The 15,425-nt window shown below is 49.7% G+C and overlaps 1 protein-coding gene across 3 annotated transcripts in view; it reads left to right on the forward strand.

Moving 5' to 3' along the window:
* Tbc1d2 (TBC1 domain family member 2) overlaps positions 1–15,425 on the forward strand; it is a 47,608-nt gene that overhangs the window by 12,182 nt on the left and 20,001 nt on the right. For all 3 annotated transcript variants that reach the window (XM_052717169.1, XM_052717172.1, XM_052717168.1), the window contains exons 4-5: positions 6,332–6,465; positions 7,796–7,992. In XM_052717169.1, the coding sequence (XP_052573129.1) occupies positions 6,332–6,465; positions 7,796–7,992 (331 nt within the window). The remainder of the gene's footprint in view (positions 1–6,331; positions 6,466–7,795; positions 7,993–15,425) is intronic.

Consider the following 15,425-nt stretch of genomic DNA (forward strand, 5'->3'; position numbering starts at 1 on the left):
AAAATCATTAGAAATTACCCATAGTTTTACCGCTCATCATGCTTAGCAGTGGTAAATAGCTCTACATATCCATGTGTAGCTGAGATCACATCAAATGATGATTCCATATCAAATTATTGACTTCTAACACATGTCCTTGGTCATGTCAGTCATGTCGACTACTTTGTGGTGGAGGGCCTTGAGACAAGGGTCTTACTCTATAGCCCCAGGTTAGCCTGGCACCCACCTTGTGGCCCTGCAATCCTCCAGTCTCAGCTTTTTGAGTGCTGGAATTATGAGCATGAACCACCATGCCAGGTCCTGACTGCTTTTTTTTTTATTTTTTTAATTTTGTTATTTTATGTGTATGTGTGTCTGAGAGGGTAGCGATGTCTGTCCTTCCTGGGAGAGAAATGGGCTTTAGAGAGAAGACAGGGGTGTCTTCTGGGGCCTGCTGGCTGTGGGAAGTGCTAACCAGAGCAATTTGTACAGAGGGGCATGGAGCCCAGGAGAGAGGTCTGAGCTGGAGACGGAACCCTGGGGGACCTGGAGCATGGGTGAGCAGCACCCAGAGTGCAGGGCTTATCCCTCTGGAGAGACTGAGAGGAACCGAGTATGCTGGGAACATGCTAAAGGGAAGAGGAACCTGGGAAGGCCAGCCTCCCAGCCAGCATGTATCCAGGACAGGTGGTTTGTGCCTGAGGGAGGCCACAGCCACAAAAGTGGAACAGAGGGCATGTGGAAACAGAGAGGAAGGAAGTTTCGTGGCATTGCCCCGGCACTGCCCTCCAGTCGCTTGTGACAGCCGCAGACACAAGGCAACAGCAACATTGCATTTTAGTTCCCTGCACTGCCGGAGCCCGCAGATGACGGGGTGAAATGAGAGTTGCCCTTGTGCTTGGCATAGGCCCTGGCAGGTCTTGAGCTTGCCGTGGTGCAGCCTGAGCACAGGCCATCCTCGGGGGACAGGGTGAAAGGCATCCTGAGCACCGCCAGAGGCTCTGTGCTCTCGCTGACTTGTTAGGACAGGTCCATAGCGAGCTGCTGTGGGTTCCAGCGTCAGGTCCCCGCCCATCAGGACACATCATAACACTCGCTTCCAGGGTGTTGTGAAGATGATGTGAGTATGATGCATCATCGTGTCGCTCTTAGAACTTGGCCCTGGGGGGAGTATATGTTGTGATCTGTTCCTAATCGCCGTGGCAGAGGAGGCGACCCAGGAGGATAACTGGCTTGCTGGCTGCTCTTGCCCGTCATTCTCATCACCCCTGTGCTGGCCAAGCCTTTCAGGACAGAGCTGAGTTTGGTACTCCTCACACTGCTGTGACCTAGCTAAAGCCACTCAGGGAAGCGGGGCTTGTTCTGGGTCACAGGCAGCCCATGGTGTCCAGGAAAGCATCAAGGCGGGAGCCGGGCACATTGCCTTCACAGTCAGGAAGCAGAGTCAAATGAGTGTATAGCTCATTTTCTCCTTTTTATTCATTCTGGAATCCTCGTGTCCATGCATGATGCTGCCCACGTTCAAGGTGGGTCGTCTCCCTTCAGTTAAAGCTTTCTGGAAACATCTCACAGGCGCACTTAGAGGTGCATTTCCATGGTGATTCAAATTTGGTAAAGCAAGCGGACAGTGACGATCAACCACCCCAGGAGCCAGCGCACACAGAGAGTAATCTAAATTGCTCCAGGCACACTTGATGTGTTGATGGCAGAGAGATGCTTCCTCCAGGGGCAGGGGCCACCTGGACAGTGGTAAAAGGAAGAAGGCATCTCTATTCCAGAGAGATTCCAGCCAGGACCAAAAAGGCCCTTCCTGACTTAAAGTTGGGGTTTTCTTGCTCTCCCATACCCAAGGACCACTAGTCACAAGCCCTGTGACATGCTGGGGAAGCTTAACTCCTGACAAAAGGAAGTGTGGGCAGCAGTGACAGTCACCCCGCTCAGCCAGTGCCTCTGGCTTCGGCCTGTGTCCCTTGTTCCCTCTCCAAAGTTTGTGGCTGGTGACCTGTGAGCTGCATGCTAGCAGTGCTCAGCACACACTGATCCCCATCCTGGTGGTTGGTGGTCTTTCCTGCATGCCCACTGACATTTATTTTCTGTTGGGGGAGTAAAAAGCAAGAAGGACAATGACCAGTCCTAGAAGTCAGGGGTCTTTCGTAGCAGGGTCTTAATAATAACCAAATGCCAGGGTCTGGTTATTAGGATCGTAATAGGATCTTAATCTCACCGATGATGACTATATTCTTTTTCAATCTATGAAAAGACAATCTCACTCATTCCTTATTCTGACCCCATCTATTTAAAACAAGCAGACTGGATCTCCTTTTAGAACTAAGTTTCAGGCCGGTGAGATGGCAAAGGTGTCCGCTGCCGAGCCTGGTGACCCGAGTTCCGTCCCTGGGACACACCTGGTGGCAGAAGAGATCTAACTCCCCAGAGTGTTCTCTGACCTCTGCACACGTGCTGCGGCATATGCATGTGTGTGTGTTCACACACAGGCAAATAAAATAAAATGGCTATTCTTTTTAAAGTCCAACAAAATTGATAACTTTTAGCTAGGTCAAGAAAGAGAGAAAATTCAAATTACTAAATTTGGGAGCAATAACAAAAAAAAAGAGGTTATTACTACCAACTCCACAGAGATGGAAAAGGATTGTCAGGGCCAGACATGGTGGTTGGGAGGACCTAGCACTCAGGAGGTTGAGACAGGAAGATTCTGAGTTCAAGGTCAGCCTGAGCTGCTTAGCGAGTCCCTGTCAAAAATGAAACAGGCTCTAAGGGATAAATTTGAAATCTTAGATGAAATGGACAAATTCCTAAAAAGACACAAATTGCTGGACTGACTGAAAAAGAACTCAAAATCTGAGTAGACCTAATAACTAGAGCCTGAAGGGATAGGGTGGCTTCCCCCAGAAAGTTCTGCAGATACCCGAAGAGGGACGCAGCACTCCCGTTAGTGGGGGTGGGGTGGGGGGGGTGGCATTTGCTGATCTGATCTCTGCACCCGCTCTCCTTTTCAACCTGTCCCAGTTTCACATCCATTATCAGGCTCAGACCCTTATTCCCTTCCTTTTCTGGGACCTGAACCAGATTCTTTAAAACCGTGTTTGTGTTCCTCCAGCGTCTGAGCATTTGTGGACGAGGGTTTTCCAGAGTGACTGTCTATCCTATTTCTCAAAGTACGTGTCTCACACAGGAATGACACAGCAGAGTCAGAGGCCCACATAGGTCTACTGACTTTCATATCCTCTTGTCTGAACATCCCCACCCCACTGCCCCTTAGCAAATGCCCTCCGGGTGCAATATCACCTAAGTGGTAACTGGTCATAGTGGAAACTAGTTGTTTGTTACAGCTCAGAACAAATTTCTGCAATTCACAGAAAATATTAACCCTCACTAGACAGGGTAACTCTGAATGTTTTCCCTTTTTTTTTTTCTTTCTCTCTTTTAGAAAAAGAGTCAACATATCAATATATTTCATTTTTTCCTATTCTTTATTTAAGGCAGAAAATGTTCATGGATACTCTGTGATAGTAAGCATTCTCAGTGAGATTGGGTCAAGAGAAACGTGGGGCTGGCGATGTAGCTCAGTAGAGAGAGCCCTTCCCGCTCAGGCTCATCAAAGCTCTGCATTTGATCCCTAGCAGCCCACAGCAGAAGGATTACAAGTCCAGAGTCGTCCTCTGTCACACAGTAAATTTGTGATGCAATCTGAGATGCATGAGATCCTGTCTCAAAAAAAAAAAAAAAAAAAATGAATAGGAAGAACTAGAGAGATGACTCAGTGATAAAGTGCCTGCTGTGTGGACCTCAGATCCCTGGCACCTGCCTCTGACTGGAGCACTGGGGAGGCAGAGACAGGAAGATCTCTGGGGCTCTCTGGCCAGCCAGCATAACTGATCGGTAAACTCTGGAGTCAGTGAGAGACCCTGTCTAAAAAAAAAAAAATGGATAGTGAATGAAGAAAATACCCAATGTCCCAATATTTCCCATGGCCCACACACAAATGTGGGGGTGGGGTGGGGCTGAGTTTAACCTTTTTCCTACATGGCAAAAGGATTTTGATTGTAAGATCATTGTGGACTCACAAATAGGAACATTCAAAACACATTTCAGTCACTCAGGCACTGGATTCTTCCACATCTTTTGCATCTACATTGAAATAGATCTCGGGAAATTTCAAAGGCCAATGGCTAAGTCTCTCTGCCTTCAGAACCCCTCCTACAAAACTCCACTAGGAAACATGGATGCTCTGTGGCTGGCTTTCAGAAACCCTCATCCTCCCCGCCACACGCCGTGGCCGCCCTCCCTGGACAGGTGTGTCTCCTGCAGCCTATTTCCTTTTGTTGTGCCTAGGCTGTTTCTTTTTGCGCAGCCCGGGTCTTCAAACAGTTTACTCTTTTTCCCTCCCTTGCTATTGATTTCAGAATTGATGTGTTTTATCTCTCTGCCGGGGAAAATGAACACTTGAGCCACCTCTTCATCGGGTGGACCATGAATGTTGCTGTAGTCTGTTCTCTCAGGCCAGTCTTCAGTGCTAGCCGGCTCTTTCTGTAAACCGCACAGGGGTTAAAGTCTGAACCCGCGGATGGGGCCTCCGCTTCAACAAGCTGTTGGCTGAAGCTGGCCTGGGAACCAGTGTAATAAGCCCCTTGGAAACCATGAGTCAGTGAAACCTGCAAGGCAGGGTGGGTCTGGGTCCAGGAAGAGGGCGAAAGCAGAAAGCTGCCAGGAAATGCTTACAACATGCCTCAGCAGAGCTGGGAACCACTTTGGGCATGGTAGTTAGGAGGCCAGAGGGTTTGGGGAAGTTAGGTTGACAGGTCCATTCAACATTTGTTCAACAAACATGAAGCAATCTCTTATTACAGTCACTGTTCTCGGTCTACGAGCAAGCAGAGCAAGTATGGAACAGATACTCCAGCAGCAGGGTTGGGGCTGCAGGAACCAAGCTTGTAAGAAACACAGTGTCCAGCCGGGCGGTGGTGGCGCACGCCTTTAATCCCAGCACTCGGGAGGCAGAGCCAGGCGGATCTCTGTGAGTTCGAGGCCAGCCTGGACTACCAAGTGAGTCCCAGGAAAGGCGCAAAGCTACACAGAGAAACCCTGTCTCGAAAAACCAAAAAAAAAAAAAAAAAAAAAAAAAAAAAGAAACACAGTGTCCATTGCAATTGTGAACTTGCAGAGAGAGCTGTGCTCACCTGTGAAAGACCTGTACGAGATAAAGCCAGTCAGTAATTCCAGCAGTGGTGGGGGAGAGGCTCATGAGGTTCACCGCTAGCTGAGGAGCAATTGGCCACTGGAGGCTGTGGGCGGGCGGGGGGGGGGGGGGGGGCATTGTTCTTCAAGGCTGTGGCCAACAGCAGGTTGACCATGCTCAAGCAGGCAACAGTAATGAGACTCAGTAGGAAGGGCATATGTTGGGGGCGGGCGCTGAGGAAGGTGGGAGGGAGGAGGATGGGTAGATACGTGGTCAAGATACTTTGTAGGGGGCTGGGGAAATGGTTCAGTGGTTAAGAGCACTTGTTCTCTTTGTAGAGGACCACCTGGGTTCAGTTCTCAACACTACCATGGTAGCTCACAACCATCGGTAACTCCAGTTATAAGAGATCTGATGCCTTCTTCTGACCTCCACAGACACCAGGAGTGCACGTGGTTCACAGACATATGTGGTGGTTTGAAGGAAAATGGCCCCAAAGGGAGCGGCACTATTAGGAGGTGTGGTCTTGTAGGAATAGGTGTGGCCTTGTTGGAGGAAGTGCATCACTGCGGGGGCGGGCTTTGAGGTCTTATATATGCTCAAGCCATACCCAGTGTCTTAGACCACTTCCTGTTGCCTGCAAGTCAAGATGTAGGATTCTCAGCTAGCTCTCTAGCACCATGTCTGCCTGCATGCCACCATGTCCCACCATGATGATAATGGACTGAACCTCTGAACTGTAAGCCACCCCATTAAATGTTTTCCTTTGTAAGAGTTGCTGTGGTCATGGTGTCTCTTCACAGCAATAGAAATCCTAACTAAGACGTTACACATACATGCAGGCAAAACACTCATAAAGTAAGTCTAAAAAACATTACACTGTGTGTGTGTGGTGTGTGTGTGTGTGTGTGTGTGTGTGTGTGTGTGTGTGTGTGTGTGAAATTCACCAAGAATAAAAGGGAGGGGAAGTATAGTGTAGAAGGGTCTAAATGAGAAGGGTGAGGGGCTTGGGGCAGAGGGGTGGTGTCTCACACAGGATGGGGAGTGTGGAGCCCAATCTGGATGGGTGGGAGCATGCTGGTGAGGCCGGAGCTCCAGCAGGAGCAAGAAGAGCAGAGAGGTTGCCAGCCTCATGCGCCTCGCTTCTCCTTTCAGAAATACCATGCACAACATCCGTGGCAACAAGCAGGCCCAAGCCACAGGCCACGGACCACTAGTGGAAGAGTCTTCACAGGGGGTGGAGCCTCAAGGCGGGGAGCAGCCTCTGATCTCGGACCCCAGCACTCCAGGTGAGCTCTGCCCAGGTCTGAGACCAAGCCCTGTGTCCTCCCTGCCTGCAAGAGTGTATGTGTGTGGCTCAAGCAGAGCACATTTACTGTAGTTCTGCTTGGGTGGAAGGCTGAGAAGTCCAAGGTCAGCACACTGAAGGTTTGGATTCTATTCAAGGCTCCGTTCTAGGCTTGGGGACAGCCACTGCTGTCTTCTCAGGTGCTGAGAGTCTCATCTTCCTCTTCTGAGGGCACTAATCCTGTCATGGGGCTCCACCTTCATGCCTTCATCTCAATTACTTAAGGCCCTTCCTCCTAAAGCCATCGGACTGGGGACTAGAGCTTCAGCCTGGGCCTGTGGGGACACAAACATTCAGTCTTTAGTGGTGTGTGGAGTGTGACAGACTTTTCCTGGGGGAGATGTAGCACATACACACACATACACACACACACACACACACACACACACACACACACACACACACACACACGTCTATTTACCCCCAGAAAGGGGACCCGTGACAGACTAAAATAATGATTATACCAAAGTCCAACTTGGCTGAACCAGTGGGTTTTATTGGGGTTACCTAAGAGGGTCAGGAATGACTCAGACAACTGCATCACCCCAAGGTGTCCAGCACAGGTACAAACTTCCAAAAGCTGCAACCCTGAGCTCTCTGCAGGGGCAGATCAGCAGTTTGTGTAGTCGGGTTGATCTGTCTTCTGCCCCGAGCAGTTTACTTAGTTTTACACTCCTGGGGAGGGGCCCCCAGAGTCTCCCAAGTGTCCCTTCTCCAGTGAGTTACCATCTGTCTACCTTTTGTTTACCTTCTGAGTCTTACAAGTCTCTCATCCCTCTTGGAGTGAAATGTCAAAGCCGAAGGCCTCCAGCATTCTCCTGGGCCTCCAGGAGTTAAAAGCAAGGATTGCTTTGTTTCCACCTTGAGACAGAGCCTTGTGTATCCCAGGCCTCTAACTTGCTATGTAGCGGAGGATGACCTTGAACTTCTGATCTACCTCTGCCTCCAGGCTGGGATACAGGCATGCACCCCACACCAGGTTCAAGGATGTTTTATTGTAGTAAAATATACATAACAATTTTCCATTTTACTACTTTTCGTTACACCATTCTGTGGCATTACGTGCGTTCACACTATTATGTGACCACCACTGCCATCTTTCCCTCAAAATTCCTAGTAATGATTCACAAATAAAGAAAGTGTATTTCCCTCTTTCTAATTCATGGGGAAAGAGCAGAAAGGTGCCATTGTGTGGGTGAGGCGTCTGTAGGTGGAGGGAGCATTTTATTGTTTCTGCCCATCCTGACATCTGTGTTTTTCTCCTCGAGCAGGAAAAGACCCGGAGGATCCTCCCAGGCCTGCACCCAGGTCCTCACTGCCCTCGAGTCCCATGCAGAAACCTAAGCGACAAAGCAATACTTTCCCATTCTTTTCCGATGGGCTGGCTCGGAGCCGCACAGCCCAGGAAAAGGTGGTGGCCTTGGAACAGCAAGTGTTGATGCTCACAGAAGAGCTGAAGTCACAGAAGGTGAGCCAGCCCTTTGAGCCTTGCTGATAACTGAGCAGTGCATCAACCCAACCCGGCACAGCTAGTCTGTGGTCTTCGAAGGACAACTGTGGAGGTCAGAGGGCCTCACTACCAATCACTCAGAAACATGCTGTCACACAAACCAGGTGTGACACCAAAGGCATGGGTCTCTGAAGGCTCCCTTTAATAACTGATTCTTGGATGCCTCTTAGAGAGACTTGAAGAAAGGCAGTGTCTGGGAGGTGCTGTCTGGATCAGGGTCTTGGGAGGGGTCACTGACGCACAGGGAGGGTTGGTGGTACCTGATGACTGTGTGCACCTGAGGGACTGACACAGGACAGAGGAAGCTGGCAATGTGTGGCAGAGAATGGTGACAGGCAAGGTGATTTCGTTGTCACATGAGAAGTTCACTGTCGCAGTTACAAAGAGGAGGTGTGGGGCCGTTATGGAAAATACAAGGCATGCGCCCAGAGGCATTAACGTTACTCAGAAGGCTTCAACTCAGAGCAAGGCATGTTTTTATGGGTAAAGGCTATTCTGTGATGTGGTGAGCGTCAGTGGCAGGGGCGTGGGAGAGCGGCAGCGCTGGGCAGGTACCTCTCTCGAGCATAATGAAAGTGAAGGTCTCACAGCTGTTACCACAAAGCCCAAGTAGGGCCTTGGTGGGTTCTTTTGCCCCAGTGAGGAAGGTGGAAGCTTGTGCCTGAGCTCCAACTGCCCAGAGCCCCTGCCTGCTTTCTTCCTGGTCCTTGCTTGCACAGGACTCGGGCTGGGGTGGGGCACGTGGTCTGTCCTGCTCAGTCTTCACGCACGTCTATGATTCTGCTTGTGCTTTCTGCCCTGTTTGGGGAGAAGGCAGTTGAGAGAAACTCTCTCCTACCTAACTTCGCCCCTTCACCGCAGGCCAGGAGTTACAGCTAGTGAAGGAGATGGTGATCGGAGGGGGGTTCTTCTATTCATAAGCTTCACCTCAGGCTGGTAATGCGCACGCAGTGTGCCGGCGGCGTCTGGGGAGAACAGAGTGAAGGTCACAGGCCCAGCCCCTACGGGACATGCATTGCATCGCAGAGGCAGCCTTGGGGCGAATGAACACCCGGACATGTACTTGCTGCATGTAGCATATCCTATGTGGGAACATAGCCGCGATGTGGGAGCTCGGGTCTTCCCTGAGCCCTGTGATCGGTCTTTTCCTTCTGTCCTTCTGGCTTCCCTGTCATAAAAGGGTATTCAGTTGAACTGAAATGGCTGTGGGATCCCCAGATTCACATCATTGAAGCTCCTCACCCAAACTTGGGGGGGGAAAAAAAGGAAAGGAAACCATGATTGTAAACACAGCCTGTCCTGTCCCCACATGTCCTTTCTTCCTAGAGTGTACAGGTAGCTCACCCCTTACCTAACCTTTCTTTCTAAGGCATAACAAATGGCCAGAGGTACTCCGGAAGCTCTTGGAGACCTGGGCACCTCTGGAGGCTCGCTGCCTTCCATAGGTGAAGGCAAGACCCTTAGGGACCTTTAAGGGTTGCCAGGCTATAGATACACATTCAAAGGAGAAGGTCATGAGGAAGTTGTCTGGGCCTTTCAAAATGTGATTTTACTGGGTAATTTTCTAGAAAACCTTCACTTTGTTGGGACAGATGGTTGGGGAAAAAGGGTTTGTGGTTTCGCCTTTGACTTACAGGGTGAGGGCACTTCACTGCTTCCAGCCTGTCTTATGCATGTACAGCAGTCTAGCGGTGACTCCCGGCACAGACCCACATTCTAACTGTAGCGTGTCCGTTAAACTCCCAGCCCGTATCCTCTTGGCAGTGACTCCCAGCACAGGCCCACATTCTGACTGTAGCGTGTTCATTAAACTCCCAGCCTGTATCCTCTTGGTAAAGGGAGTTATGGCCATTCTTGCTGGAGAGGTCCAGTTCTGAACCCTCAGCCAATGTCTGGCACCCCACAGTGCACCACAGCTGCCAGGTATGGCCATCAGGCTTTAGCTTCGATGCCTGCAGCCCTAAGTATTGGTTCCTCCTGCCTTACGAAGAGCAGGTCCCCTCCTTTGGACTCTGAAGAGAGACATTCATCTCAGACCCTTTTTGCTGCTGTGGTAAACACCATGACCAAAAACAACTCCGGGGAAAAAAAGGGTTTGTTTTATCTTACACGTTTACAGTCCGTCATTAAGGGAAGCTATGGACGGAACTCAAGGCGGAGCTTCAAGGAGAAATCACGGAGGAGCATCACAGCGCCGCCTACTGACTGCCCCCACGCGTTTGCTCAGCCCCTCTTTATACGGTCTAGGCTCACCTGCTTCACAGGCCAGTCTGATCTGGGCAGTTCTTCAGCTGAACTTCCCTGTTTCCCAGTGACCAGGTTTGTGTCAGGTTGACAGCTGGAGCTAATGATGACAGAGTCCATCAGGAGGAAAATGGCCCCTGGCTTTCCCAGGGGCAACACCTATGAGATGCTTTCCTGGGTTTGGTAGGAGAGTGTGTCTAGCATCAGGAAAAATGGCAACATGTCTAAGTTTAGCCATCCAAGTAGACCAGTGGTTCTCAACCTATGAGTCATGACCCCTTTAGGGATTGAACAGCCCTTTCACCAGGGTCACCCAAGACCACCCAAAAATTAGATATTTACATTATGATTCATAACAGTAGCAAAATTACAGTTATGAAGTAGCAATGAAATCATTGTATGTTGGAGGTCACCACAACATGAGGAACCAGTGAAGTCCATGAACATCAATGGAGTCAGTAGCCCTGTGAGAATTTACCTCAAATTTTATGCTGTGGAAAGCATACTGGGACCAAACCCCTGTGTTGTAGAATGTCATTACTTTTGTTTATGTTGCATTTGTTTAACTCTGTGAAGCTGTGTTACTATGCCTGTCTAAAACACCTGATGGTCTAATAAAAAGCTGAACTGTCAATGGCAAGGCAAGATAAAAGATAGACGGGGCTAATTTAAAGTTAAGGAAAGCTGGCTAGAAACAAGCCAAGCTAAGGCCGGCCATTTATAAGTAAGAATAGGTCTCTGTATGTGACTTATTTAGGAGCTGGGTGACAGGACCCTCAAAAGAGCAAAAACAAACAACAGCCCTGCCCTCAAAGACTCTGCCATCCAACAGGGAAGAGAAGATAAAATATGCTCATTGCCAGTGTCATGTGGCCCCAGCCCAGGGCTATCTGGACACCAGCTGCAGTTCTTACCACGGATGCTATCCTCCCTTAGAGTCTGATCTGTTACCACTAGAACCTCAGTCCTTTCGTTGGGCCTTGCTTGAGGGGCTTAGAGGAGGTTCCTTGCCTGAGGCCTGGTGCTGCAGGCCTAGGATGCTGTCCACAGCCAGGGCTGCCCCTCCCCCTTCCCAGTCTCATGGCCTAGCATCATACACAAGCGCCAGGACTGATCTTAGAAAACGTGAGTGCACTCTCAATGCCTCCCTATGTCAGTAAATCCAATGGGGACTCTGGTACCTGTTAAGCCTTCATCCCAGTATCCATCTGGTCACCCCATTGCTGGCCCTGTAGAGCTTTAGACTCCAGGAGACAGCTCCAGGTGGTGGGTTGGCTAGGTGCCTCAGGCCCCTGAGCAGATAGTCACGCCCAGTTTGAAAGCCGTCTGCCCTGGCAGATGGCTGACTGTTGGCTGGTGTTGGCCATCTGTCCGCTGCTAGGAAGCTTGGACCCCAATGGGCCACTTAGGCTCACTCAGGAGGTCTTGGTTGTTTGTTTAGGAAACTCAGTGGGGACGATCCTTCAGCCCCCTCCCCAAACTCTAGCCAGGAACTTCAGAGTACTGCAGACAGGGCCTGGGCCTTGACCTGGAAGGAGGGCGGGAGGCACCCTGGTTGACACAACTGAGGAAAGGCTTTGGACACTTTTTTTCTTTAATTCTTGAGGCAACTCTGCAGGGAACTGAGGTCTTTATCGCCAGCCTAATTAGGGGAAAGTTGATATTCTGTGAAGTGGCCAGCCACCCTGTTAGACGGAGCCTCCTTGCTTCTGTTACCCTGTCTTTTGTGACTGTAGCAATATGCCCAAGGCAGGCTGCTTTATGAAGAAAAGGTTTGTTCTGTCTCAGGGTTCCCCTGACTGCTGGGGTTACAAGTACACACAACCACATAGCTCACTGTAGGCCAGCACCCCCACCAACTTCAAGGCTGAGGTATCACACCTGGGATGGCCTTGCTGGCAGAATTCTGAGGCAATTCAGGGCATCATAGGGCAAGAGACAGGGAGTTCTTATGTGTGTGTCCTTTCCTCCTCACCAGCAGGGTTCAGCGGTGGGGACCCCACCCTCATGACCTTCTCTCACGCTACTCACCTCCCGAGGACCCCAGAGGCGCAAGGACTGTTTCCTCCCTCTTGATAGCTTCCAGTGGGACCGCAGATCGATACACGAAGTTTAGACACTCTCACGCCCCACAGAGCGTGAGGCCTGGGTTAGCAACTCCCAACCAGTCTCCTGAACGTCCCTTAGCGGTGCGCATAGTGGTGCTCTAGCAAAATAGAAGCTGATTTTTTTTTTTTTTTTTTTTTTTTTTTTTTTTTTTGGTTTTTCGAGACAGGGTTTCTCTGAGTAGCTTTGCGCCTTTCCTGGAACTCACTTGGTAGCCCAGGCTGGCCTCGAACTCACAGAGATCCGCCTGTCTCTGCCTCCCGAGTGCTGGGATTAAAGGCGTGTGCCACCACCGCCCGGCTAGAAGCTGATTTAAAAGGATGCCCTACTGGCTTTTAACAATGAAAATCAAACAACTCGTGACCAGGAATGAAAACCTGAGACGGGCCAGACAGCAACTGGATTGAGAAGTATCCCTCAGTCAGCTCTCTGCCTCATACGACTGGTCCTCGGGCATGGCTTCTGGTCTTGGAAACCACCCAGCCCTTCCAGGCAGGGGTCCAGGGTGATGCAGGGGATTGTGCTGCGTCTATCCGTGTGTCCCTGACACGTCGCACGTGGGCGCTGCTAACTAGTCACTGTCAAGGAGGGATCCACAGCGTCCTTAGGATAAAAGCAGCTTCAGAACTGTGATGTTGGGTTGGGGTGTAGCCCACGCTGGTAGAGTTCGGGTCTAACATGAAGTGGGCCCGGTAGCACGCCTTGTAATCCCAGCACTCGGGAGGTGGAGACGAGACAATCAGGTGTTCAAGGTCATCCTTAGCCAAAGAAATTCCTGAGGCTACATGAGAGCCTGTCTCAAAAGCTTCCCTTAGCATTCCCCTGTGGTACATGTGTAGAGAGTGAAGCCAGTTTCCACAGGGTGGCTCCAAGCCTGGCGTGTGGCTTATATAGTTGGCAGGTCACCTGGTGACTGCATCACCAGACCTGTCCATCTCTGCCCACTCTCCAGCCTTCACTGTCCTGCTCTCATGTGTACCTGCTGAGGCTCATCTCCTAGGGTCCTCACAGACATGTCCACATCATAGCTTCTTAGCAGGTTAGAGTTTGAACGGTTTGTACCAATACAGTCAGTGCTGGTTCTAAATGGTAGTTTTATGTTTTTTTTCAAGTCATCAAAAATTGGCATAAGAAGCACAAAATCTTAGGTCAGAAAAAAAGTAATGTTACTGTGCGCCTTTTTAGCAATTGTTCTGTGGGGCCGGGACTAGAGCCCAGGCCCGTGCCCATTTTAGGTGAGTCCTCTGGCCTATCTACACTCCAGCCTGCGGCCGTTTGCATTTTTAAGAGCATTATGGACTTGTGTGATTATTTTTTATTTTTAAAAATTATTACATTAAAATGGTTCGATTACTGCAACTTTTGGCACCCCCAACTTTGTAGTTTAAAAAATAATAGTAATAATAATAGGACCACTGAGAGTGTGGCTCAGTGGCAGAGCATCTACAAGGCCCTGGGTTCTAGGCCCAGCACCACCAAAAACAAGCAAGCAAAAAAAAGTAACATAAAATTATGGTCTGGTTTTAGGTTTGTTTTGGTTTAGTTTGGTTGTTTGTGATCTCCCTGTCTCTGTTCCCCAGTGCCAGGATCATAGGTGCATGCTACCACATGGCATCCTGGAGCCGTTTTGAAGCACTCAGGCCTGTAATGAGATAATATATATATTATATATATATGTGTGTGTGTGTGTGTGTGTGTGTGTGTGTGTGTGTGTGTGTGTGTGTGTTCATTTTGTACAACAGATCTCCTGGCAGTCTTCCTCTTGCAGATTGAAAACCTGAGCCGTTTAATAGCTGCACTCCCACCCTGGGGACCATACTGTTCTGGGCTCCGTGAGTTTGACCTCTCTAGTTTACCCCTGACCTGCAGAATTGCAGCCATGTTTGTGACTGGCTGGTTCCACTTAGTGTACCACCCTCCAAGGTTCATTCAGAGCTGAGAAGGTGGTTTGGTGGATAAAGGCACTTGCCACCAAGCCTAATGACCTGAGTTCAATCCCAGGAACTGGAGGAAGGTGAGAACCGACTCCCATCCACGAAGGGGCACACATATGAGCATACCCGTATACACATACACAAATTATAACTAAACATTACATTTTTTCTTTTGTTTTTTGAGACAAGGTTTCTCTGTGTAGCAGTTCTGGCTGTCCTGGAACTCACTCTGTAATTTGAGGCTGGTCTCAAACTCACAGAGATCTGCCTGCCTCTGCCTCCCAAGTGCTGGGATTAAAAATGTATGCCACCACCACCACCCAGCTACTAAACATTAAAATTTTAAAAAGCTTGTTTAATTAATAAAACATCCCTATAATAATCAAAGTTCTTTTTTTTTTTTTTTCTGAGACAGGGTTTCTCTGTGTGTAGCTTGAAGCCTGTGCTAGATCTCGCTCTGTAGAGGCCTCAGACTCACAGAGATCTGCCTGGCTCTGCCTCCCGAGTGCTGGGATTAAAGGCGTGCACCACCACCGCCCGGCAAGTTCCTTCTTTTTAAGGCTGAATAGTATTCCTTTGCATGTATACAACACATTTTGTTTACTTACTCATTCACTGGTGATACACCTATTGATTGGGTTGTTGTAACAAGGTCTCACTGTAGCTGACCTCAAATCTCTGATCCTCCTGCCTCCACCTCCTAAAAGCTGGCATTGCAGGTGTGCCCCACCATCCCTCATTCTTGGCTATCTTGACTGATGTTGCTGTATTCATGGGCTGTTTCCACTGCAAAGAGAACTGAAAAGAAGCATTCTGCTTCAGAACCTGTGTGCTGGGGCGTGGAGAAGTCAGGGCTCCTGAGCTTGGACTTGGATCCCTCTGCCCTCTTTAGTCTGAGCTTTTCTCTGGGGCTTCCAGTCTCCATGGCGGCTGGGCAAGAGGTCCACAGGGTCTCTCTGGCCTCCAGGTTTCCCATATCGATGAGCTTCCTGCCAGGCTGCTTCCTCTTCCCAAGCTCCTTTCTCCCAAGCATGACTTCTGGTATAGAGATGGAGTGGGGTGGTGGTTGGGGCTCTAGGCTGGAAGCCTGACTGGAGATGCTGAGAA

Source organism: Peromyscus californicus, unplaced genomic scaffold (assembly GCF_007827085.1).
Source record: "Peromyscus californicus insignis strain IS unplaced genomic scaffold, ASM782708v3 Scaffold_5__1_contigs__length_169319896, whole genome shotgun sequence".
Lineage (NCBI taxonomy): Eukaryota > Metazoa > Chordata > Mammalia > Rodentia > Cricetidae > Peromyscus > Peromyscus californicus.